Below are 24,133 nucleotides of genomic sequence, written 5' to 3'. Positions count from 1 at the left end.
TGCACAGAGCACTTCAGTATTCCCGCTGGCAGGGAAGTAAGTGGGATTCTCTGTCCGGTGTGAAGCAGATCGGGGAAGAAGGCACGGAAGGGGCCCCCGGGTTCCAGGCGGGCCACTCCTGCTGCACCTTCCCCTCTGCCTCACTCTCAGGTTTCATCTTTCTTAGTCCCCCCTGTGGACAGTCACGCCCCCGTGCTCCTGGGTGGCGTGGGGACAGCTGGTGGTACCTTCAGGGCGGATTTGAGTCGGCACACCTCCGTCTCCGCTGGACGCGGGCTGGGCTGCTGCTTCTGTGTCGGGGGGCGCCTCCCCGTGCCCAGTTCCCTCCTTTGCTTGCACTCTGCTTTGGCCAGTTAATCTACCGCCCCCGCCCATTCTGAACACACCGGTGCTTCCTGGTTGGGACCGTTCGGGCTGCTCGAGAAGGCTCAACCTGCTTTCCATCGTTTGTTCTTTCTTTCAGAAAGCAAAAAGGAAAAGTTTCCACAAACCTCCCCCTACATCACCGAGTAAGTATGACCAGGCCCCCGTCCCTCAAGTTTCCACAGTTTAACTCAGAAAATGGTGGTTGGAAGCCCTCCTTCCCCAGTGTCCTGCGAGGAAAATCAGGAGCGCTTTCTTCTCTGAACCCTTAGGGTCACTGAGGCACGACCCTTCTGCCACTTGGCTCCGTTTCGTGTTGGGACCTCAGGCGCTCACTCCCGGGGTCACCGCCCCCCGCAGGCGTCCCAGTGGGAGGAGGTCCAGTGAGGGCTGAGGTCCGGAGCTCTCACTGTCCCATTGAGCACCCCTCCTCCCTCCCACACACACCGTGCTTCTCGGCCTTTCATGTTCTCTTTCTCAAGTCGCCATACGCTTCCCAGCGCTGCCAAAGTGAAGAAAACGCAGGATTTATTCCTCGAGACACAAAGCTGTTCATCTGGGTGCTATGCTGAATTTTATGTTTCCCGAGGCCTTTGTGACAAACCAAATCCTAGATTGGCTTCCTTTTGCTGCCCACAGCCTGTGGCCTTGCCTGACTTATTATCTATGCGTGTATGTACAATATGTGTATGCTTACATTTCTTATATACGTAAGTATTTGAAACATACTGTCTTATATATGACACACTCAGAGAATACAAGTGAACTTTCATATTAGCCCAGGAAAAACATAATCAGAAAGATAAATTCCTGCAAAGAGAAGAAAGCATGTTTTATATTACAAACAAATACAAGCATTAGAAAGAAACCATCTAGCAATTTGGATTTTGGAGGTCCTGGCTCTCCTTCCGTGGAGAAAATTGAGAATTGATATAAAGTGAAAGTATGGGTGTTTGTGTTTTAAACCTTCTCTTTTCAGACCATTTTGTTTCAGTCCTTCTTGTCTAGAAAGTACCTAAGGTAAATGTGAGACATCTCTCATTATTCTTGCTGGAAGTCAAGCATTTCAAGTGTTGAAAATGCTAGTAATCAAATTACTTTTATCTCGATTTCTATAAATGTCAGAATTGTGTTTCACGTAATTTAGGATGGCCAGAACCCCCAAAGCATTAAAACCCCCAAAGAGGTGTGCCGTCACTCAGCAGCTCTGCCCCGCCCGCCCCCCGCCGTGCTCTCCCCCGGCCACGCCTGACGCCTGTCCCCGCACCAGTGCTTATCCCAGGCACCTTGCTCATCCAGCATGGACACGGCGACAGGACGCTCTGTGTCCCCTCCCTGGGGCACCCCCAGCCCGCCCTCCTAACACTCCCTTAATAGGTGTGCGCCTGTCTGATTTCCGGGCTGTGACAGCAGGAGTCACGCCTGCCCTGTTCACTTCATAAGTGGTTCTCTTCACTGCCCAGTCCGGGGCCACGTGGGTTTGCAGCTACCTGCGCTCTGAGATTTTCGGGCCTCACAGCGCTCCGAGGAGGGCAGGGCGGGCGGCCAGTTTCCAGTCCTTCCACGCCGACAGGTTTCCACCGCCTGCTGCCTTTTTTCTTCTTCCTTCACAGCTCTATCCATAGGCGTACATGTTTGGGAATCCTTACTACTTATCGATAAATCCCATACATTTAGGAGGGAAATGTCGTTTGTGGGTTTTTTCCGATCACTAATTTACCTTCATAAATGAGCACTTAAATGCATGTTTAAAGTTTGGAAGGCCTTCCAAATATCCTGGAAGTGGAGCACGGTGGTCCCGGATGAGTGGAAATGCCTCAGGGTCCAATGTGTCTTTACTCCTTCACCCTAAACAATAATGGGAAATTTTCCATAAATTCTGAAGCCATGGAAAAATCTTAGAAATTTTAAAAATTAAATGTATTAGATTTAGAATCCCAGGACCTTCTACAGATATAAATTTATTTGGTATTTAAGAAATATAAGCATGTTTTATGAATAGCTCGGTTTTGCATAAGTTTGCATAATCTCCATATTTCACATAATTAGAGGTAAGATTCCAGATTAAAATATAATTTTAAAACCTTTCCATTGTTTTGATGACAAATTCAAAAATGCCCTGGAAAAATATAATTTTTTTCTCATCTCTTCTAGCCGTTTTACATATCAAGTTCTAAATATTACTTGCACGCTATGTATTGACAACAACATGAAAAAATGTTTACAGTGTTAAGTATAAAGGATACAAAGTTGTGTGTTCACTATGACTGCAACTATATAAAAATACATATGCATCTGAAAAGATTGAATGGGAAATTAAGTACTGTAATATTGGTAGAATTTTAGATTCATATTTTAAAATAAATGTCCCGTTACTCCTCTATAATAAAAAGTAAAAAACAAATGTAAGTATACCTACAAATCATAACTATAGTTTTAATTTTTGTCAGAATGTGTTCATCTGGGGTTGTCATGCCCTTGTGAATATTTTGCTTTATCATTTTTGTCTCTCTGAAGCACCTATGTTGAGCGGGCATCGATAACTTTGCACATCTAAATCCACACATTGGCTTTTTAGAGTCACCTTATCAGTCTAAGCCGAGAAAAGTGGCCTCCTGGAGATCTCTGAGGACAGCGGGGACCGTGCCTCTCGGGAGCCGAATGTCCTTAACGCCCCAGAAGCTGTGGCTGGGAAGCTCAAAGCAAGGTATGTGGTCGCCCGGGAGAAACCCTTCCTGCTCAAGAGAAGCGTCTTAGAAATCTCGGGTGGTGACTCGGCACAGGGCGTTTAATACGACTCGTTTGAGCCGTGCTGTTTTTGATCTTCTCAACGACATCGCGCCTCCCGGCTTTCACGCAGCATGTGGTGTGTTTCCTGACGTTTGCCGCCTGCGTCCTGGCTTGTCTGGGCGCCGCGGGCAGTCCTGTGTTGGAGCTGCTCCTGCTGGCTTGAGGAGTTGTGTGAGCTGTCCCACGTCACGCCGGCAGTTTGAGATTGGGTGTGCCAGGGATACGCACACCCCGGGAGTGGGCAAACGCCACACATCAGGGCTTTGTTTATTTTGCGGGCCGGTGGCTGGACGTTTCTCACACACCACTGGTCTCCCTAAGCTTTCATCAACCCTGAAGACTGATTATTAGAGACAGCGCCTTCCGTTGTCTCTGCTTGTACCTGTCATGTTAAATCCATGCACGTCGAAACCAGGAAGTCTGACCCCAGCCCTGAAATCAGACTTCACCTTGGAGCGTGCATGGACCAACCCCCCCACCCAGCAGCACCCCTGACTATTTGACCGAAGCTGAAAGAATGAAGAGGTCAAACCTCAGGCGTTCTGCCAGCCACGGTGAGCACGTTGATGGTGACACGGCCACGACTGAGGGAAAGCAGAGCGGAAGGGCGTGGGGATTGGTGGGTGTGCTCTGACAAAGTGAGATCTGGGGCTCCCTCAGTCGGAGTGTCCTGAGTACAGTGACCCCTGAAGGTCCATCCTGCCCTCCTAGAAAGCGGCTTTCCGGATGTGGACAGAGACATCGTCCCGGGCTTCAGTGGTGCCTATCTCCCTAAACTTAGAGTTGTATTTAAATTTGTTGTATAAACAATCTCAGAAATGAAAACTGCAAGGATAATAAAAACCCCAGATCTCACCGAAAAGAATCGGTTGGTTTTCATGTTTCTGTCTTCCTGTCTGGTCTTACCCACGTGCTTCCTCCCTCAGCTTTAGTGCTTTTCTTGTCGGCCCTGGCCCCGTGGGAAGCACAGAGGAACCTTGTCCTGGTGCCAGGGATGGTCACCTTGCCGCACTGCTAGCTGGCAGCGCTGTTTCAGGCTGGTGTGTTTCAGGGTCCTGACCCGTTAGGGATCACATGGAAGCAGAGACCAGTGTACACTGTACCTACCGTTAGACATCGGACTGGGTGCTGTCATCTGCGTGATGACATGACCACGTTTGTTTGTGTTTATCTTTTTATCTGCTTGCTGTTTAAAATCTAAAGACATCACTTCTCCTTTTGACTCCCTCCGTTAATCCTTTTACTCTAATTAGACCCCGTGTTCACATCTTTTAGTTTTCTCTTGCTTCTTCTTTCTATATCAATACCGGTTTTGGTTTCCTTACTTCTGGGGAAAGAAGTAAAACAAAAAAAAGGCTAATTTCATTAACCTCCAGGTTTCCCTTAAGGTATGGCCAAGAATTCCTTCTACTTTGCAGACAGTCTTTTCAGAGGGTTGTGTGTCTCCCTGCAGGTTATGTTCCTGGGACCCCTGTCTACAGAGAGAAGGAGGATATGTATGACGAGATCATTGAGCTGAAGAAGGTAGCGTTTCCCTCTGTTCTCTGTTGACTTTAAGCGGGAAAGCCATTGGTAACGTGGATGGAAAGTCACACCTGTGCTGGGATGTGTCATGTGGGAAGAATAAGAGCTGTAGAGTGACAGCTGAGTTTACACCCTGGCCCGGTGCCTGAGCAGTGGGGCGACACTGGCTCACGGAGGGCCTCGAGCCCGCTGTGAGAGGAGCCTGGACATCAGTTAGAGCCCGCCGTGCTCTGCTTCTCCAGCCCCCGTGGCGGACAGCACTCGGGGAGGGAGGGCTAGATTAACTCCGGTCCCTCTGCGCCTTGAGACTTGGCCTTATGATAGGTCTTTTGGTGTTATTATTATCAATAACTTCCCGTTTGTGTAATTCTTTGGTGTTAAGGGCATTTCACAGGCCTGATCTCAGTTGATGCCCACAAGGGCCCCGAGAGAGAGGTCATAGCCTTGAGATTCAGAGAGGTGAGTAGTCTATCCAAGGTTAACCAGTAGTAGAACCAGGATTTCCATCAAGGTCATCTGCCACCCGTCCCCTAAGGCACAAACTGCACTGCAGTAAATGACGTCATCCTCATCTGCTTCACCGTCACTGCGACACCACACCGGTCTTTAACGGCCACACATATTCTTGGGGTTCCTTCCCTTCTGTCACGTGAGTCTGTTCACAGACCTGCCGTCCTGACCCCACCCCCGCCCCCCGCCAGCTGAGCCGCGTCCGGAGGGCTGTGATCAGTCTGGGCAGCCAGTTAAGCAGGGCGTTGGCGGCCAGCGTGCCCAGAGCACGTGAGGAGTGTAGAAGCCATCTCGCCTGAGGGGCACCGGGCCAGGGCCCCTGGACGGGACCCAGCCTCACCCATGGGAGCTGCACAGCAGTGCAGGGCCCGCCCGATGAGTCAGGTCGTCCGTGTCCTGAGATGCGTTAAGCGAATCGGGCACCGCAGGGAGGGTTGCTATCTTGGTGAGGGGACCATAACGCGTGAGCTCCGAGAGCCCTGAACAGTCGCCGCAGCGACATTCTCCGGAGGAAGCTGCCTGGGGCCAGAAATGGGTCTCCGGGTAAAATCATGCTGACTTCACTCAAACTAAATAAGCCGAGGCTTCTCTTCAGAGAGGAGGGAGTTTTATCTTCAAGACTCTGTCGCTCTGGGAGCTGGAGCGTCAGGGTGGTTTTTCTCGGGCAGGTAATGCCTCAGTTTCCTGTTGAAAAATGCGAATAATCATAATACAATTTCACAAGGTTTTGTGAGGATGCGACAAAATAATCCGTGAAGGGGCTTTAGTACAGGGTTTTTAGCCGTGCTAAGCAGGAGAAATAGGCAAAAGTGAGTGCACTTTTGTGGAATCCATATTTCTGGAAGCAGAATTCCCGGTATTGGATTTCTTATCTGTCCCAGCGACCGTACATTAATTGACTAATTCACTAAACACTTGTGAGGGCCGGTACCTCTCCTGCCGGCTCTGGCCATGTGGCCGACTCCCCAGGCTTCCCTCAGTGGGACGCACACTTTGAATTGTCTTTCCAGTGGCGGGGGCTGGCCGTGTTCAGACATTTCAGACTCTCTTCCGAGCACTACGAGTCCCCTGAAAGGAGAAGGACTTCTCCGAGATAACTGGCTAATTTGGGTGCAGGCTGGTGCTGGAAGCCGGTTAACCACGACACTAGCTGACCCGTGTGGGCATTTCCAGATGAGGCTTACGAGCGCTGGCTTAACCTTATGCTTTTCAGGCTGTGGGGTTTCCCGGACTAGGGAAAAGCTTTTTCAAGTGAGGCCGTTGAAAACAAACTTTAAAAATACCCTACCATCACCATTTCATAAAAGAACTATACATGTCCGAAATAATAGGAAGGGCATAATTTCAAAACACAGGATAGTGGTAAAAATTGAATAAACTTAGTTTTATGAAAAACTGACAGTCTTTCCTCTAAGTTCACCACAGACTGGTGATTAGTTCATCCCCACGTAGATGTTTGGGAACCACTGCTCTGACCAACTGAGCCTTAGTTGAGGATAAGAATTTTAAATGGATATCAGACTATGATGGTATGTGGTGTGTGAAGAACATGGGCTTTGTCACACGGACGTGGAGGAGAGCATGTCACGTGGGCACCTTCCAGAAGTGCTGCTGGCAGTATCGATTGGTGGAGCAGCGTTTGTCTGTGGCAGGGGTGCTGCTGGCATTGTGCGGGGCAGAGTTCCTGTTTGCCTGGGTAGCCCTGCACCTAACGGGGCATTTACCCCCCCGGCCCAGCCTTCACTGTGACGTCCAGACCTCCCTCCCCCACTGCACACGCAGCGCCCTGCTTGGGAACTAGGCAGCTTTTAAAACACCTCTCCAACTCAGTGTTTCACCGGGATGTGTGTGTGTGCACGTGTGTGTGTGTGTGTGTGTGTGGTCCTTCTTTCCTTCAGTCTCTACACATGCAAAAAAGCAATGTGGATCTGATGAGAACAAAGCTTCGGCGCTTAGAAGAGGAGAACAGCAGAAAGGACCGGCAGATAGAGCAGCTTTTGGATCCGTCCCGAGTAAGTTCCTGGCCCTGCACGGCGGTGCCCCGAGGCAGGCGTGGGGCGTCACCGGCTCCTCTCAGCAGGCCAATGGGGTGGGGCTAGACCACATCTTGTCTTCATTCCTCAATCTACTTACCACAGGGCCCGGATTTTGTTCGGACGCTGGCAGAGAAAAGACCTGATACTGGCTGGGTGAGTATAATCTCCAGCAAAACACATAACCTGTCCACTGAAATCTTACCTTCAAAACAGCCTCTAGAGAGATGCCTTTTCTCTAAACCACTCATACCAGAGGAGGAGCAGATTAGGGGAAGGGCTCGGGACTTCCTGAAACCCTTCTCCACGGAGCCGTAGGGATTACAAGAAGATGCTGGGGGGCTCTTGGTGGGAGTGGGAGGGAGGCTGAACAGGCTTAGCACAAAGGCCGAAAATACACTGTAGAAAAAGGTAGTCACAGTGGGGGACTTACGCCATCACACCTAAAAAACACACATCAGGCTTAACAAGTGATACTGATTTAAGACAGAGAAACAAAGCAGGAATAGAATTAGGACCTTAAAACACATACAAACCCCACTTGTATGTTATGTAATAATACATAACAGATTGAATGAAACAAAATTATGGAAAATGGAGCCATTATGATTAATGCTATGGCAATAAACTATAGCAGTTGGAGAAAAATGTATCACAGTAAACCTCATATGAGTCAAGGAAGTACATTTTTTAAAAAAATCTGACATGCTAAAAGAAAACTGGAAAGGATCCAATTTTGAGATTATTGAACACAAAAATCACATTAATGATGCAATTAATAACGGGTTTGATAACATAAACTTAAAATTTATAATAAAAACCCATAAGACTACAATGGAAAATGGATCAGTATATAATGGGTGAGGGGGGAAGACATGATTGATCAATAAAACAGTTTTTATCCAGAATATGCAAAGAACCTATACTAATGTATAAAGAATAAAGGCAGTCTGTTCTGAATAAATGATTACAGCCTAGTTCTGTGCCTACAACGGCACAAAGTAAATACTTAAGTGCTTGAGAACGAATCAATGTGTTTTTCACAAGAAATAGTTTTTAAATAATAGCCACTCTTAAACACTGTATAGTTGTACGGTTTGCATGTACAGAATCTCGTTTGATTTTTTTGTAATAGGGACTTCAATCCCGATTTTTAAAATCAGGAAACTGAGGTTAAGAGATTTGCCCAAGTTGGGTTCATAGTGAGTGACCGTCGGCCCTGAAGGCCAGGATGGTGTGACCATGCGGGAGCCATGGTCTGTAACACTACGCCCACCACTTGTCTAACAATGCTCTTTTTAGGACTATGTCTTGAGAAAAAAATCCAGTACTAAAGGCTGTTTGCACAAGATATTTACAGCTGCCCAATTTGGGGGGAAATTGAGGAGGAGCCACTCAAAATTAGAATACCGCTGTAACAAAACATCTTCAGAAAGAATTTTTTTTTTTTTTTTGGCCTCGCTGCGTGGATTGCAGGATCTTAGTTCCCCAACCAGGGATCAAACCTGTGCCCCCTGCAGTGGAAGTGCAGAGTCCCAACCACTTGACCGCCAGGGAATTCCTAGGAAAGAAATTTTTTAAAAATATAAAACAGCACAGCTATGTTCAGAAATGTCTACATGGTAGACATTTCTCACCCAAATTAGGGTGAGGATGTTGAATTCTGTTGAATTCTGTAAGTAATGGATGCTTTTATAGAGAAAGGGCTCTTTGTATTTTTGTTGTTCTGTTGCTGTGTGGGGATTTTTTTGTGTTTGGTTTTTGGTTTTTGTTTTTTGGGCCACGTCTCACAGCTTCCAGGATCTTAGTTCCCCGATCAGGGATTGAACCCGGGCCACAGCAGTGAAAGTGTTGAGTCCTAACCGCTGGACCACCAGGGAGCTCCCTGGGGTCTTTTTGTTTTTTCGGGGTTTTTTTGTTTTAAATATTATATTTACTTATTTATTTTGGCCTTGTCGCGCGGCATGCGGGATCCTGGTTCTCTGACCAGGGATCAATCCTGCACCCCCTGCAGTGGAAGCGTGGAGTCTCAACCACCGGACCACCAGGGAAGTCCCCCCTTTTTTTTGTTTTTTAATTAAAGTTGATTAAAAGTAAAAATTCTAGATCATAGGGTACGTGCAGTTTTCACTCTACTACCCTTTGGCAAATCACCCTTCAGAGTGGCTGTGTCCTGTGACTGAATTGTGAATGTCCTGAATGTCCTGTGACATTTCTGCTTGACGTCATTTGCCCTCAAGAAACACTTGCCCGTGTGCACAAGGAGGACCGGCCGGGGGGTTTCTGTAATAGCAAAAGTGGCTTACAAGTTAAGCATCTATCAGTAGAGGAACGGGTAACTAGAATAACATAGATCTGTAGGAACTAGCGGGGACAGATCACCAAGATGGCCTATTGAGTTTTGAAAAGAACAAGCTGCAAAATGACATGTGTGGGGGCCACCATTTGTGTAAACAACAGCGAAATGCCAGACTTTCGGGGCTGTGCACGCGTGTGTGCGCGTGTAATACGGCCTAGAGAATACGCAGGAAGTTGATAACAGTATTTAGTTGTCAGGGGTCAACTCAAAGGGTATAGTGTCATCTATAATTTTTTTTCAAGAAAATGTATTCATGTATTACTAGTATAATTAAAAAATACCTTAAAATCCCGTTAAAAAGTTGTTTGACTCTTCAAAGGGAAAGAAAGGGATGTTCTTTCGGGAATATAGGGTGTTGTCTCCCAGAGTGCCACATGAGCAGAGGGCAGGAGGCATCGAGACGGAAGGGCGTCTCACGGCCTCTGTCCGGCTGCCCGGCCTCCTCCAGCCCCGCTCCCCCCCAGGAGCGTGCTGGGGACCGGGGTGTCCTGGGCGGGCTAGGCTTGCTGAGCTTTGCATCTAGGGACTGAGGTGGCTTCCTCGAAGCTAACCGTGCAGCGTCCTGTCCTCCCTCCAGAGGGTGGGTGTGGAATGGGATGGAGGGGAGGGTGGCACCTTTCGAGCGGGAGCACCCCCCGTGCCCCCACTCACCGGCCCCTCTGCTCTGAGCGGGCAGGACAGCCTGGCCCTGTCTCTCCAGCTGAGTCCAGAAGAGACGCCAGCACTGATGGGGAGGAGAGTTAAGTGCAAAGGCGCTCTGGCAGGAGGCTGTGGAGGTGCTGCCGGGTCAGCGGGCAGGGGACACCCAACCACCCCCCGGGGGGAGCCCCTAGGGGGAGGGGGAGGGGGAGGCCAGGGCCGCAGAGACGCCAGCTTGACGCGTCGTGTTCCCTTGGCAGGTGGTCAGTGGGCTAAAGCAGAGGATCCTCAAGCTCGAGCAGCGGTGCAAGGAGAAGGACCACACTATCGAGTGCGGAGCCACTGGGGGGCCGGCTGGGGTCGGGGGGGGGCACAGGCTCGGGAGGGGCCCGCTGGGCGCGCACCTGGCCTGCCTCCGGCTCCGCGTCCACACCCGCTGTGCCCTCAGCTCCAGCTTCCGTTCCCACCCTGCCGCCACGTCTGTGTCCAGCACCGCGCCTTCCACCTGCCCCTGAGGAACAGTGCTCCCCTCTCCTCTTTTCTGGCTCCTGTTCCGCTGAAGAAGTGCTTTCTCTCCTTGGTCTTCTGTGGTCACTTGTCGACTCCAATATGAATTGTATAGACCTTGATGCAGGCCCTTAATGCTTGGACATCTCCCCTCCCTGCTTCTCTCGCTGTCACGCACTATCCTGGTGCTGTTTTTAGGGCAGCAACGCGGACTCCTTTCCTGCTGTTTTATCACAGAGGAGAGCCTTTCCTAGCTGTGTTTGAGTTTACTTAAGGAAATCTGAGTTTTCACTTTCTGCTGTATCCTCTTTATACAATAGAACCCCCCTCCTTTGTTTCTTGCTGGAATTGTCAACTTAAAATTTTTATCATTTACCAATTTCTTCTGTGTCTCAGAATCCTGAACTCTGTAACTTTACTTCCATTTCTCTGTTAGAGCCTTTTCCCTAAAGTCTGTTAAGTGTTGAGAACAAGAATTATACAGAAAATACGACTTGAAAAAAATGATTCTCTTTCCTTTAAAGAACCATTCCCCCCACCTTCCCCAAAGATGACGCGTCCCGTCTAACCCTGAGGTCTGTCTTCACAATTACTGCGGTTTTTAAAGACAGGCCCTTGTTAGCAAAGAATATCCGCCGGGGGTCGGTTACCTCACCCTGGAAAGGGGCAGGTCCAACAAGGAAGGGCCCTGTAGGTGTGAGAATTCTCTCGTCGGCCTTGTGCAAGGCCACGGCCAGCTGAGGGCCGGCTCAGGCTTCACTTCCCAGCCCGGTTCTCTTCCAAAGCCCATCCTTCTCCCATGTTCTGGGAAACAGGCTTCCTCTTGCTCTGCCCGGGAATGCTGCCCCTGCCATGTCAACTCTGAACTTCGGTTTTTAGCAAACTGCAGACTGATATGAAGACCACTAACTTGGAGGAGATGAGGATCGCCATGGAGACGTATTACGAGGAGGTGCGTGCCCTCCTTCCCTGGGCGGGGGGCGGGGTCGGAGGGTGGGGGGCCAGCTGCACCGAGGGGCCCTCTTCTAGTTCATCTTAACTTGAACACAAATCAGCAACTTAGTGCTCACTTCCTGCCACTGGGCAGAAATCAGGAATCGTTGCAGTTTTTTCATTTTGTATTAAATGCATTTTAATTTGGTGTTTACAGATTCATCGGCTCCAGACTCTCCTGGCAAGTTCTGAAACGACAGGAAAGAAGTATGATCCTCTCCTTGGGAGCCATGTTTCATGTGTTGTTTTCATGTTAAACTGCTGTCAGAGCAGGGTAGGCCTTAGGTGGAACCCGCAGACACTGCCCTGACTTTGGAGCCTTGCTGGCACCTGCGCCCATGTTACTCATGGCTAGAGCTGGCGTGTTTCCCTTTGGGATGTTACAGACATGCCCTCACAGTTGCCATGTGCTGCCCACTAACAGCACAGTCGGTGCTCTGGGCTTTCATTGTTTGTACTACTTCACAGCTTCCAGCTTAGAATTAGAAAACACTGTTTTTCAAAGCAGATCTTCCTTTTCGGAAGACATTCAGTACCAAGTACAAGTTCATCTTGCCAAATAAGTTTATTAGGAGAGACATCAAAGTTTCCTTATCTTGTGGATTTTCCCTTGTCCCTTTCTCAGGTGATATCAGGCTTTCAACAAATTAGGAAAGAGGGATCCCTTATCTTAGATTTGGTTGTGTCACCAGCCTCTGCAGTGAATTACTGACATTTATTGAGCGTTTACAATGTGCCAGGCATGGTCTTCCCTTTTTTCCTTTCCCCCTAGTAGTTTAAAATGAGGGCTGGTCGGGACTTCCCTGGTGGCACAGTGGTTAAGAATCTGCCTACCAGTGCAGGGGACACGGGTTCGAGCCCTGGTCCGGGAAGATCCCACATGCCACGGAGCAACTAAGCCCGTGCACCGCAACTACTGAGCCTGTGCTCTAGAGCTCGTGAGCCACAACTACTGAGCCTGTGCGCCACAACTACTGAGCCCGTGCACCACAACTACTGAGCCCGTGTGCCTAGAGCCCGTGCTCTGCAACAAGAGAAGCCACCGCAATGAGAAGCCCGCACACCGCAACAAAGAGTAGCCCCCTCTTGCCACAACTAGAGAAAACCCGCACGCAGCAACGAAGACCCAATGCAGCCAAAAATAAATTAATTAAATTAAATAAAATGGGGGTGGCAAACTTTCTGTAAAGGGCCAGAGGAATTACAGTCGATTCCCATTATTCACAGCGTTATGTTCTGTAAAGTGTCCACGAACACTGAATTGGGAAATGCTGAACCAGTGCTCCTAGGGGAAGCACGAAGTTCTGTTCCTGAGACCCTCTGGTCACAGCTTTCCCATCACCTGACCAGTATACAACCCGCCTTCACGTGTGTTTCTGTTTAAAGGCACCTTATTTAGTGTCTGTTGTTGGTTTGTTAACACTGAACTCTTGACCAACTGTGCCGTGACTCAGGCCTGAACGAAGCTCTGACACGTGTGGTTCCTCTCTGAGCTGTGTCACAGCCTCGTAGCAAGTAAGCACTATGCTGCAGGGGACCACTGAGAGTGGCGAGATCAACCGAAAGCACAAAACCGTGAAAAGACCTCGAAATCCACCCAGTGGATAGGACGAGATCTGAGACCAGATGCGGATGGCGCTTGTTCCCCCAGCCGGGAGTGAACCCGCCTGCAACTCAGACCCTCGTCCACTCTGCCCGTGAGGGACCGCAGAGTGACCGCAGAGGCACCGCAGGCATTATTTGGGGGTTACAGATACGTTTTAGTGAGTAGGCGAATTTGCAAATACGGATTCTGTGAATAATGGGGATTGACTGTATTTTAGACTTATTTTGCAGAATAAAAGGCAAGATCAAAACTATTATCTAAGTATTTATGGAACAACAGAGAAAATAAATTTCCACAAGTTTTTTAGTGATCCTGTTTAACGTCCGTTACTAATGACTGAACACAGTATTTTGTTACACAGGCTCGCTGATGAGAGGAACGGATAGCAGTCTGCTTGTCTGGGCTTCAGAGTTAGTGTTCCCTGTTTAATCGCAAGTGTCCATCTGCAGAAACCACGCTGGGCGCCCGGGCTGCCGAGTGCCCACCCCTCACTTAGGAGGCGTATTAAACCAGTTCAGGCACCAAACCTTAGCCGCTTGGTCTCATTCCTCCTAGGCCTCCAGCGGAGAAGAAAATCGGCCTTAAAAGGCAGAAAAAAATGAGCAGCGCCCTCCTGAGCTTGTCCCAGAGCGTCCAGGAGCTCACGGAGGAGAACCAGAGCCTGAAGGAAGACCTGGACCGCGTGCTGAGCAGCTCCCCCACTGCCTCCAAGATAAAGGGTACCTGCTCCCCAGAGCCGCCAAGGGGGGAGGCGGGGGTGGGGACGCCAGGCGGGGCCCCAAGATGCGGGCGGCCGCGGCCGCAGGGGAGCCGTGGCCCTCCTTTCCCTGCGCACCCCGGGGCAGCGCTGCTCCAAGGTGTGTTGCAAAGCGGCGGGAGCCTGCTGAGTGCCAGGGGCCGTTCTAGACACTGAGCTAGAGCAATGAAGGCGCGCTGGCTGAGACGAGAGGCCAGCAGGTCACATGCCGGCCAAGTGGTAAGAGCGCTGGTCAGGGGGCCACGGGGGGGAGGAGGAGGGGGGCCGGGGGGGGGCACCAGCAGGCGCAGAGCCCCTGAGTGTCCCGGCGCGTCTGAGGCCGGGGGCCCAGCCTGCGTACGCGCTGGCCGTGGACACAGAGGTGAGGGCGGGGGAGAACAGGGCCCTGCAGGCCACTCAGGGGACAGAGGGCTGGAGCAGGGGTGGGAGGGTCTGCCTCGTCTCTCGAGGACCCCCTGCTCCTGTGCTGAGTGGACGCCGTGTAGGAAAGGGCCTCGCAGGGGCCGCTGGTGGCCTGGCCCAGGTGGCACGGCAGTGGCGAGAGGTGGCCAGGCTCCGGTGCCCGTGGGGAGTGGGTGCAGCCCGTGAGGGACACGGGGGTCCGGGTCCGCGGCCTTTCTCTGGGCTACTGAAAGGCAGGCGGGGGTGGGGGACATGGAGCGAGCATGCCGGGGGGGTGGGTAGGTGGCCGGTGGAGGTCGGTGCGTCGGTGAGTCAGGGGTCGGGTGGGGGCCTCGGCAGGAGGTCCTGGAGGCCGTCGGGGACCAGATGACCCGGCGAGAGTCCGGTCACCCAGCGAGCGAGTGGGGGGAGGGTGGACCAGCTGAGCCGCTTGAGGGGCTGCCAGGGGCGTGTGGGTGCCGGGGAACACGCTGGTGGCCCGGGGGCTGGGGCCGAGGCCGGGGTCTGGCATGTGGCGGAGTGGACTTGCTGGTGGGCTGGAGAAGGGCCGTCTTGGCAGGCTGGTGAGGCCAGAGCCCGACAGGGTGGAATCGGGAGAGAAGGCCGCACTGAGCCCTCTCCCGACCGTTTGTGTTGGTGAAGCCGCGGTGAAAGGGAACAGACGTCGCCGTGGAGCCGCCCTCGGCACCGCAGGTCTGCCGGGCGTGGGGCCGCCGGCCGTGGGGGCCAGCCTGTGGAGGGGACGCCGTCGGGCCGTGCTCCAGACGGGAGGTCCGGGCTGAAGGGGCCCGTCGGGACGGCTGTACGAAGGGCGCCCGTCACACCCCGCTGTTCCTCCAGGCTCTGTGGAGTGGAGCAAGCCCCGGCTGCTTCGGCGGATCACAGAGCTGGAGAAAGTGAGTGTGGTCCCGTCGCGGCACCTTCCCTGCTCAGGACCTGCCTGTGCGAGAGCAGCGGGTCTTAGAACACGGGACAGACGTAGCGCCGCTCCCGGGACTTACGCAGGGAGTCGGGTCACGCTGAACGTGTAAACGGTGGCCGTCTGTCCACAGAGGGCACGCGGACACGCTGGCAAGAGGAGACTCTTACGGGTCCGGACGAGACCTAAGGGCGTGTCATGCCTGTCCCTCGTGTCACAGATGGCAAAGCGTGGTCACACGACACACCGAAACGTTTCAGGCTCTCGTGGGCACCCGTCGCTGGGTGCGTAGGATCCCAGAGCCTTTCAGACACCCAGCCTGCCGTGCACATGGGGGCTTTTTACTGCCAGTCACTTCCCAGACTGTGTTTCTCACCACTCGTATAGTATTTGAATTCACAGAAAACTGTGCATCCGCACTTTGCCAACCAGGAAAGTTAGGCAGTTAACGTTTCCTCATATCCCCCATGTGAATTTGCAAATGTAGTCAATCTGATTCTGCTGAAATGGGTCAGAAGCGTCCCTACCTTTTGAGTACTGGTACAGTATCAAGTTAGAGCTGTCAATTGTTTGGCTGAGCAGAGTAAACCTAGAGGGGAACAATAAAAAAAATAATAATAATATCACGTATTTACAAAGCAGAAAACTTAAGAAGTGTCTATAAATTGTGGGTAGTTGAAGAATACAGCTTGTTAGGAAAGAAGGGCAGCTGGAGGTGGTCCAGAAGCCAGTGGGGCGGCGCTCTTCTACTCGGAGAGATGCTGATATCAGTGGGAATCTGAAGGTGCTTAGTGTCTCCAGCTGGCAGAGCTGGATCGTCTTTGACGTGTGAAAGCACAGAGGCTGAAGATTCCAGACGTCCTAGGGAAATAACAGGGTAAACGAGCACAAAGAAAAGCAGTTTACGAGTTCACATTCCCTGCCCTCTGCTCTCTGTTTATTACGGCACCTGCCCCATCCCGGCTGGGTCTGCGTGCTCCCTGCTCCAGAGGAAGAGAGTTCTGGGGAGGGGGAGGTTGCCCTGCCATCGCCCCCAGGACTCTGGTGGAGCAGAATTGTCCCCGATCAGCATCCCAGGTTTCTCAGATCCCACGCAGAACTCTTCCCATTCCCTTGCTTGGGATGAGTTTCCCCTTGGCCATTGTCTCTTTCCTAGGAAAGTAGAGTAAGAAATAACGTCTAACAGATGCCTGTGTTGCCTCCAGAAAATAAGTGTGATGGAAAGCCCCAAATCCCACGCTTCAGAGGTGGTCGGGTCTACCCCGCCGGCTCACTCGGCGTCCAGCCCCACGGTGCACCGGCAGCCGCGCCCCGACCGCCAGGAGGAGAGCGAGCGCCTGCGGGGGGTTGTGAAGAGGCTGAAGGGCGAACGGAGTGCCCTGCACACCCAGCTGCAGGAGCGAGAGTACGTTCGTTGTCCCGCACAGCTGGTGCCCGGCCCCCTCCGGGAGAGGTCCTGCTCCCGTGACTTGCGTAGCTGCTGGACTTGAGCTGTTCTGGGGTTTTGGGGAAGGCTCAGCTAATAGCAGTCATCACACATATACGTTTATGCGATTCTAAAACTTGTGATGTCTTAGTTGTGAAATGAAGGCAGCCTTAGTGGGGAAAAGGAGACACTGATTGGCCGTAGTACGTCATGAAAAGCACGGGGCGGGGGGTGCCACTTAAATCTCTTTACACGGAATTCCAGAGGGCTTTCCAAATTCTTTTTTAGAGAAGAATTGACTGTGATTGATTCGTGTAAAATAATAGGCCATCCATCAGATCTCTTGCAGAAGGGTTTAAAGATGCGGTACTATGTTTACAGCACCTAATCTGTGCATCAAATAAGACACAGGTGCTGTGGCGTGTGGAGTATTCAGTGTGACCATAAGAGTGTGGAAGGCGAAGCCTCAAGGTTCTGCTCATTTACCCTTTGTTCTCTAGTGTCTCGCTCCGTAGCCCCCTTAAAACGCTCCTGTCTCCTCCACCCGTTGTTTACGTGTGGCTTCTCCAGTTGCAGTTCTGTCGCGAGCAGGCTAAACCCACGCGTCTTCTGAGATGGTGTTTCTGAGACCTTGCTACTCAGAGTGTAGCCTGGGAAGCCAACGGCCTCAGCGTCAGCTGGGGGCTGGTTAGAGATGCAGACCCTCGGGCCCTGCCCGCCTAGGGCTGGTTACCTTGGCCCGGCCCAGATCTCCTGGACCTGACTCTGCATCTAATGAGACCCGTCCTGGTGATTCATGTGCACGTCTAGGTCTGAGAAGGACCTGTCTCTGCTGCCTTCTGTTTGCAGCAGAAGGCAGATCCCTTCCCGCTCCACCTGTTTTTTTCACCTCCAGTCGAAGCCTAATACTGCATCCCTGCGCTAGGTTCTTTATAAAAATTAGGCCAGTCATTTTGCACGGTAAATAGCATCTCTGATTACCTCTTAAGCCGTCGCGTGGCACGATAATAACTTCCACTCAGTGAGCCCTTACCATCTGACACTCCTGGTGATGTATCTCGTTCACGTGAGGTCACCACCACGGTGAGCCGTGGAACGTCTTAAAGCCACGTTCTCAGCGAGGCGTCACCTGCGGGGCACAGGCAAGCTTGGGTGGAGGTGCCTGGGTAGCCTCTCGTCCTCGAGGCCTCAGCTCAGGCTGCGTCACCGTCTGGCCCACGGCGGGTCCTGGGAGCGCTCATCTCAGGAGCAGATTAGGCGCCCAACTGTGTGACCGCTGGGTTAATGCCCCTCCCCGCGGGACGGTGACGCCCGTGAGAGCAGGGCCTGCGCCTCATCCGGGAGCTGCTGGCGCGCACGGAAGGTACTCAGTAAATAACTGAGCGCTCCCGGGTCTGCTGCCAGCCTCCTGCAGTGACAAAGAAGGGCCTTTCTTCATCCTCATCCACGCATAAGTAAGGAGGTTGGACCCGTTACTTTTTCTGAAAGCTCTTCCTGCTCTGATGACCCAGGTCACTGTGAGCCTTTGTTTTAATGACGCTGAAATATCTCTGGTTCCTTGTTCAGTCTGGAGGTGAAGCAGCTACTGCAGACAAAGGCTGACTTGGAGAAGGAGCTGGAAAACATGAAGGAGGGTGAGAAGGAGGGAAGAGAAAGAGAAGAGGCTTTGAGGTGAGTGGACGAAGTCAGAAGACACGCAGCCCCAGGCCCTTCCTTCTTCCCCAGCCCCGCCCACCCCGGCCCATCCGCTCTGAGCCCCCCGCCAAGAGCGGCCCGTAAAGCTCCAGCCCGATCACGTCACTCCTCTCCTGAGGTCCTCCCGTGGTTTGCTGTTTCCTTCAGAGTAAATATCCGACCTCTGGGGAAAGGCTGCTCACGGTTAAGCCAGTGTTTGCCGCTCTGGCATCACGGCCAGCTCCCTGGCCCGCACCCTCCTCCAGCACGGCCGCTGCGGGCAGCCTCAGAACGCGCCCTGATTCCACACCCCGGGTCCGGACGCCACCTCCCACACTCCTTCAGTGACCTCTGTCCACTGTAGATAAAAAGTGGACACGTGGCAAATGTCCGTCAGCTGGTGAAGAGAGTAAAAACGGAAGTACATCCGTACAAAGGGCTGAGGTCTGACACCTGCCACAACGTGAATGAGCCTCAGAAACATGAAACATGATGCTCCCTAAAGAGGCGGACAGAAAAGCCCGCATACTGTGCAATTCGGAAATATCCGGAATGGGCAGATTAATAGAGAAGACAGTGGATTAGGGGTTGCTGGGGGGGGGGGAGGGGAGAGTAGGGAGTGAGTGGCAGGTAAGGGGCTCCTTTTTGGGGTGACACAACTATTCCGGGATTAGATAGTGATGATAGTTGCACAACATTGTGACTACACTAAAAACCACTTAATGGCATATTTTAAAATCGTGAATTTGGGGTTACATGAATGTTATCTCAGTAAGAAATGCCCAAAAAAGTAGGTTAGAAATCTGAGCAGAAATATTTAGCACTCAGAATAATTAGTAAGACACGGATTACTGAAATGAATACCAAATTTTATTTTCAGAATAAATGTGACTAGACTTTGCCAGAAGCCTAGAATTAAAGTAAATCAGAATGGGCGGGTATACAGTGAAGAATTATTTTTACCTTGCCTTTAAAATCTGTAGCAAGGACATGAGTTGTTTTTCCTTCCATTCGCCTTGTTTGTTAAAAACCCCAAAGGACATCCGTTCATCGTTCACGCAGTCGGTATTTTTTCCGTTCCTCCCATGTGTCAGGAGTGGGGTCCGGAAGGGTCGCCCTGGGCAGTGCCGGCTCCTGGGCAGTCAGGTGGTGGCCGGGGGCCCACCTCGTTCTCGGGGAGGCGTCCTTGCCAGCGCTGCAGGCCGCCACCCCTCCTGTCACGTACAGACATCTTACACAGCGTCATGGCAAGTAAGGTGTCACTTTCCTCCCTTCCCACTTTAGGGAGGAAATTCAGGCACTTACCAGGAAGTTTCAAGAACTGGAAGAAAGCAAGAAAGGAGAGGAGGAGAATCCCGAGGAAATGAGTCCTGAGGTAGGGTTGTCTGTGTTTTTACCTCCTGTCCGGCATGGCGGGACCCTGAGCTGACGCGTTATGGTTCTGACTGTCTCCGTGCCCGCAGTTTTGCCTGAATCCAACGTTGACAGTCCAGTTTTGTTCTACCATCACAATCAATTTCTATAAATTGGGTGTATTCAATCCTGGAGTTCTGGACTAATTGATTGTCAGTTAACTGACTTTTCAAACTAGTATTCGCGTCTTAGATAGTTAAGCTGGTCAGTGAAGATCTTACCCAAACTTCAAATATGTAAAAAGTTTAAATATCCAACAAGGGTTGCCGTTAGCAGGTGAGAAGGCATTTGGGAAGGCCCCAGGGAAGGCACGAACTCTCAGTGAGGAGCCGGGTGGTTCAGTGTAAGTTGCAGAGTCTGGCACTGATGCGGGGGCCCGGCCGGGAAGGCGCTCGCCGGGCCGGCATGGCTCCTCCTGCCCGTGCCCCTAGGCCGGGAGTTGGGCGACTGGGGAGCGCAGCTCCCTCCGCAGGGCCCGTGGGCAGGCAGGCAGCCGGTGAGTCTAGGCTGACGCTCCTCCCTGTCCCCTCGCTCCGTCCATTTCTGTGGACACGACGGCAAGGGGCTCCCCTGGCACCTCCCTGAGCACCTTCTTGAACCAGGGGAGCCCTCTGGTCCCCGTTGGCCCAGTGCTACCTATGCTAGGACTTCTAGTGGCGAGAGTGGGCTTCCCTGGTGGCGCAGTGGTTAAGAATCCGCCTGCCAATGCAGGGGACATGGGTTCGAGCCCTGGTCCGGGAAGATCCCACATGCCGCGGAGCAACTAAGCCCGTGTGCCACAACTACTGAGCCTGCGCTCTAGAGCCCGCGAGCCACAACTACTGAGCCCATGTGCCACAACTACTGAAGCCCGTGCGCCTAGAGCCCGTGCTCCGCAACAAGAGAAGCCACCACAATGAGAAGCCTGTGCACCATAATGAAGAGTAGCCCCCGCTCGCCGCAACTAGAGAAAACCCGCTAATCCTTTTTTTTCCAATTAATGGATTCCCCAGATGGCAATTATAATCTTATATCTGTTAACACAAAAAACTAATAAGTGAGGCATTAAAATCCTGTGGCTGCAGTTTGCCCCAAGAGGAGCCTGTAGCGTGAGTGTGCGACAGGGAAGACCAGCCGGGCCGGGGCGTCCGGAGTGGGTGCACGCTGGGGTGGGCAGCCGTGCCGCCCTCTTCTGCGACCCTTGCTACAGGTCTGAGTAACACGCCGAATCCACCAGGACGGCCAGCCTTTACCCGGCACACGTTTTAGCCGAGAAGTTCTGTTGCTTCAGAAAGCAACTTGCTGCTTCGGTAGCCGGTAGCCTGACGGGGACTGGCCTCTAGGAGAGGGAGGGCGTACCAGGTGCGGGATTGACTCATCTGCTGAGAGTGGAAAAGAAAAGTGTTTGGGTTTGTTTTTTTTTTAAATCTAGACGGGCCTCCCTCTTACAAGGCTTTCTTATTTAGCTGGAGTCCTGTTTTAAGGCCCCTTCTTTTAGCATCTCACGCTACGTGTACTTCAACCGCAGCACAGAAGGGAGAGAGAAAAGCCCTAAAAGGGAACGTGGAGAAGCTGATAAGCGTGTCTCTCTCCAGTTACAAGTTGAGACAAACCCCAGGCCACCGACCGATTCGGCAAAGGAAAGGTGGCTCTCCTGGTGCGTGCTGGCTGGAGCCCCGTGGGTGGTGCGGTGCCCTTGACCCCGCATGTCCGGCTGGCCACACGTGGGTGGACGCGTGAGTCCATCTCAGTCCCTTCCATCGTTCAGGAAGGTAGACTTTCTGTGTTACCCGTGTGGGTGCCTCTCTCTGGCGGCTTTTCCAGGGCTTTAGATAATGTTCTCAGTCCTGCAGGGTCACTGTCCTCCTGTGCAGGAAACTGGCCACCCGGCCCGATGGGCCCTTTTCAGGCGACCCCTACCTACCCAGACGCCCGCGCTGTCGGCCCCAGGTGGCTGCAGCACCGGGCCGCCGACCGCCCGGCGTGTGGGGGGCAGAGCTGCGCTGTTTGTCTCCTCGACACTCCTCTCCCAGTGGGGTGCTCGCGGTGCTGACCGACCCGTGCCTTGTCTGCCTCAGGCAGCCCTGGCCCCTGGGGGGCACCCGACACACGTGAATGCGGCTATTTCTGCTTATTCCTGAAGCTTTCCCTTCAAAGTCATATATCCCTTAGGGAGAAAAAATATTTTCCATGTCCGCCGGAATTGGCAGTGCAATTCATCTCGTTCTTGCTTCTTTCTACCTTAAGACCCCCAAGCTAGGGGTCTTCCCCGGCGGTCCAGTGGTTAAGACTCTGCGCTCCCATTGCAGGGACCACAGGTTCGATCCCTGGTCCAGGAAGTTCCACGTGCCGCGGGGTCCGGCCAAACAAACAAACAAGCAAACAAACAAAAAACCAAAAAACCAAGCTAGGAATCTATTGCCTTTTATCTCAGAAGTCCCATTTTTGTAATCCAGTGTTAGACGAAAAGGAAGACGGTAAAAAGACCGCCCGGGAGGCAGATAATTGGTGCACCCATGCACAGACGTTACTGAGCTCAGAAGGTGCGCTGTGGTCATCTGATGACATCACAGGTCACGTCGCTTCCCCTCCTTGCGGGAGAGCGCTACCCCCAGAGTTTGCAGGGTTAACGAAAACCGACTTTCACCCTATTTACTAACGAATATGTTATTTCTCCAGAGACTTTTTTTGTCGTCTGGCATGCTGAGTGGTGTGGACACTGATTTTTTTTCCTCTAAATTAAAGTCTAGTCTGAGAAGCTTCGCCTGCATCCTAATATCCTGCCTCCTGGCCTGATAGCCAGCTTCTCTGCCCCCATCCCCGACCCAGTCATCCTTCTCACCTTGGACTTCCTGCAGACCCGGAAAGCGCCCCGACCCCCCGGTCCCTCCCAGACGGACTCGGAGCTGGACACGAACGAGGGGGGCTCCTCCCGGCCCCGCTCCGGTTGCTCCGAGGGGAGAAGAGACGCCGCCGCCCGGGTCCTGCAGCGCCGGTGGAAGGGGCACCAGCACCGGGTGAGAGTTCCCTCGCCCGCCGGCCCCCTGCTGCCCACATCCTCACTCGCCAGCCCTTCCTCCGCCCCTTTGCCGGGCGGGCTCCGTGCCAGACGCCCTAGACACGTAGGAAAACGCAGGGAGGCAGAAGATAGCCTCCGGAGACCCGGGGTCTCAGGCGGGCGAGGGCGAGAGGAAGGCCGCGCCTGGAGCCCGTGTGGGCGTGCTGGGGGGTGCCTGCCGCGGGCCGGGCAGTGGCTGGTCTGGAAGCCTCTGTCACCTCCCGACGGGTCCCAGGGACGCGGGCTGTGGGTGCAGCGCCCCTGCAAGCACGGGACTGAGCTTAGGGGTCTCCCTGGAGGTTCGGGCCCCACGGCAGCCCTTCGCTGGGGCTCCCGGGATGGCCGTCTTGTCAGGAACAGGGAGAGCCTGCCTCGGGGCTGCTCCTCAGAGGACAGCGGCCTGGGTGACGGGACGGCAGGGCTCTGCATGGGGTCTCAGGCCCGGGGGTGGGGTGACCAGGGCAGCAGGTGCCACAGGCTGCGCACGACAGACCGGGAGCCGCGACGTCCTGTGGTCTCTCTTTTTTTTTTTTTTTTTTTTTTTTTAAAGATTAGTTTTGCTTTTTTTTTTTAATACTTTATTTATTTATTTTATTTATTTATTTATGACTGTGTTGGGTCTCAGTTTTCGTGTGAGGGCTTTCTCTAGTTGCGGCAAGTGGGGGCCACTCTTCATCGTGGTGCGGGGGCCGCTCTTCATCGTGGTGCGCGGGCCTTTCACTATCGCGGCCCCTCCCGTTGCGGGGCACAGGCTCCAGACGCGCAGGCTCAGTAGTTGTGGCTCACGGGCCCAGTTGCTCCGCGGCATGTGGGATCTTCCCAGACCAGGGCTCGAACCCGTGTCCCCTGCATTGGCAGGCAGACTCTCAACCACTGCACCACCAGGGAAGCCCCTGTGGTCTCTCTTGGGGGAGGAGTGGGGCTCCTCTCGTCAGCTCCTGGGGTGGCTCGCGGAGATGGCAGTTGTTAAAGGACGGTGCTCTCTGATGACAAAATGCTCTAAAACAGCCCCCTCCCCCCGTTTGATAGAACGCAGCACGACCCTTGTTCCCCCAGCTGAACAAACAAAAACTGGAGCTCTCCACTTGCCCGAATAGTGTAAGATCTTAGCTCCAGAAAGTTGCCGGTGGAGGTTTTTTTTAATCATGACTTCTTCCCAACTTTTATTATGAAAATTTACA

The 24,133-nt window shown here is 52.7% G+C and overlaps 1 protein-coding gene across 1 annotated transcript in view; it reads left to right on the top strand.

Moving 5' to 3' along the window:
- Window positions 1-413: 413 nt before the first annotated feature.
- The window catches only part of IQCE (IQ motif containing E), a 32,955-nt gene continuing 9,235 nt past the window's right edge, over window positions 414-24,133 (top strand). Inside the window, exons 1-14 of the mRNA XM_007174654.2 lie at window positions 414-509; window positions 2,942-3,070; window positions 4,607-4,677; window positions 7,086-7,199; window positions 7,326-7,376; window positions 10,479-10,549; window positions 11,605-11,677; window positions 11,876-11,925; window positions 13,880-14,043; window positions 15,324-15,379; window positions 16,608-16,807; window positions 18,395-18,499; window positions 19,787-19,877; window positions 22,753-22,911. Coding sequence (XP_007174716.2) covers window positions 3,025-3,070; window positions 4,607-4,677; window positions 7,086-7,199; window positions 7,326-7,376; window positions 10,479-10,549; window positions 11,605-11,677; window positions 11,876-11,925; window positions 13,880-14,043; window positions 15,324-15,379; window positions 16,608-16,807; window positions 18,395-18,499; window positions 19,787-19,877; window positions 22,753-22,911 — 1,251 coding nt within the window. The 5' untranslated portion in view covers window positions 414-509; window positions 2,942-3,024. The remainder of the gene's footprint in view (window positions 510-2,941; window positions 3,071-4,606; window positions 4,678-7,085; window positions 7,200-7,325; window positions 7,377-10,478; window positions 10,550-11,604; window positions 11,678-11,875; window positions 11,926-13,879; window positions 14,044-15,323; window positions 15,380-16,607; window positions 16,808-18,394; window positions 18,500-19,786; window positions 19,878-22,752; window positions 22,912-24,133) is intronic.

The sequence above is a fragment of the Balaenoptera acutorostrata genome, chromosome 15, assembly GCF_949987535.1.
Source record: "Balaenoptera acutorostrata chromosome 15, mBalAcu1.1, whole genome shotgun sequence".
Taxonomy (NCBI): Eukaryota; Metazoa; Chordata; class Mammalia; order Artiodactyla; family Balaenopteridae; genus Balaenoptera; species Balaenoptera acutorostrata.
The sequence above is the reverse complement of the archived record's forward strand: the minus strand, read 5'-3'. Positions and strand labels throughout refer to the sequence as shown.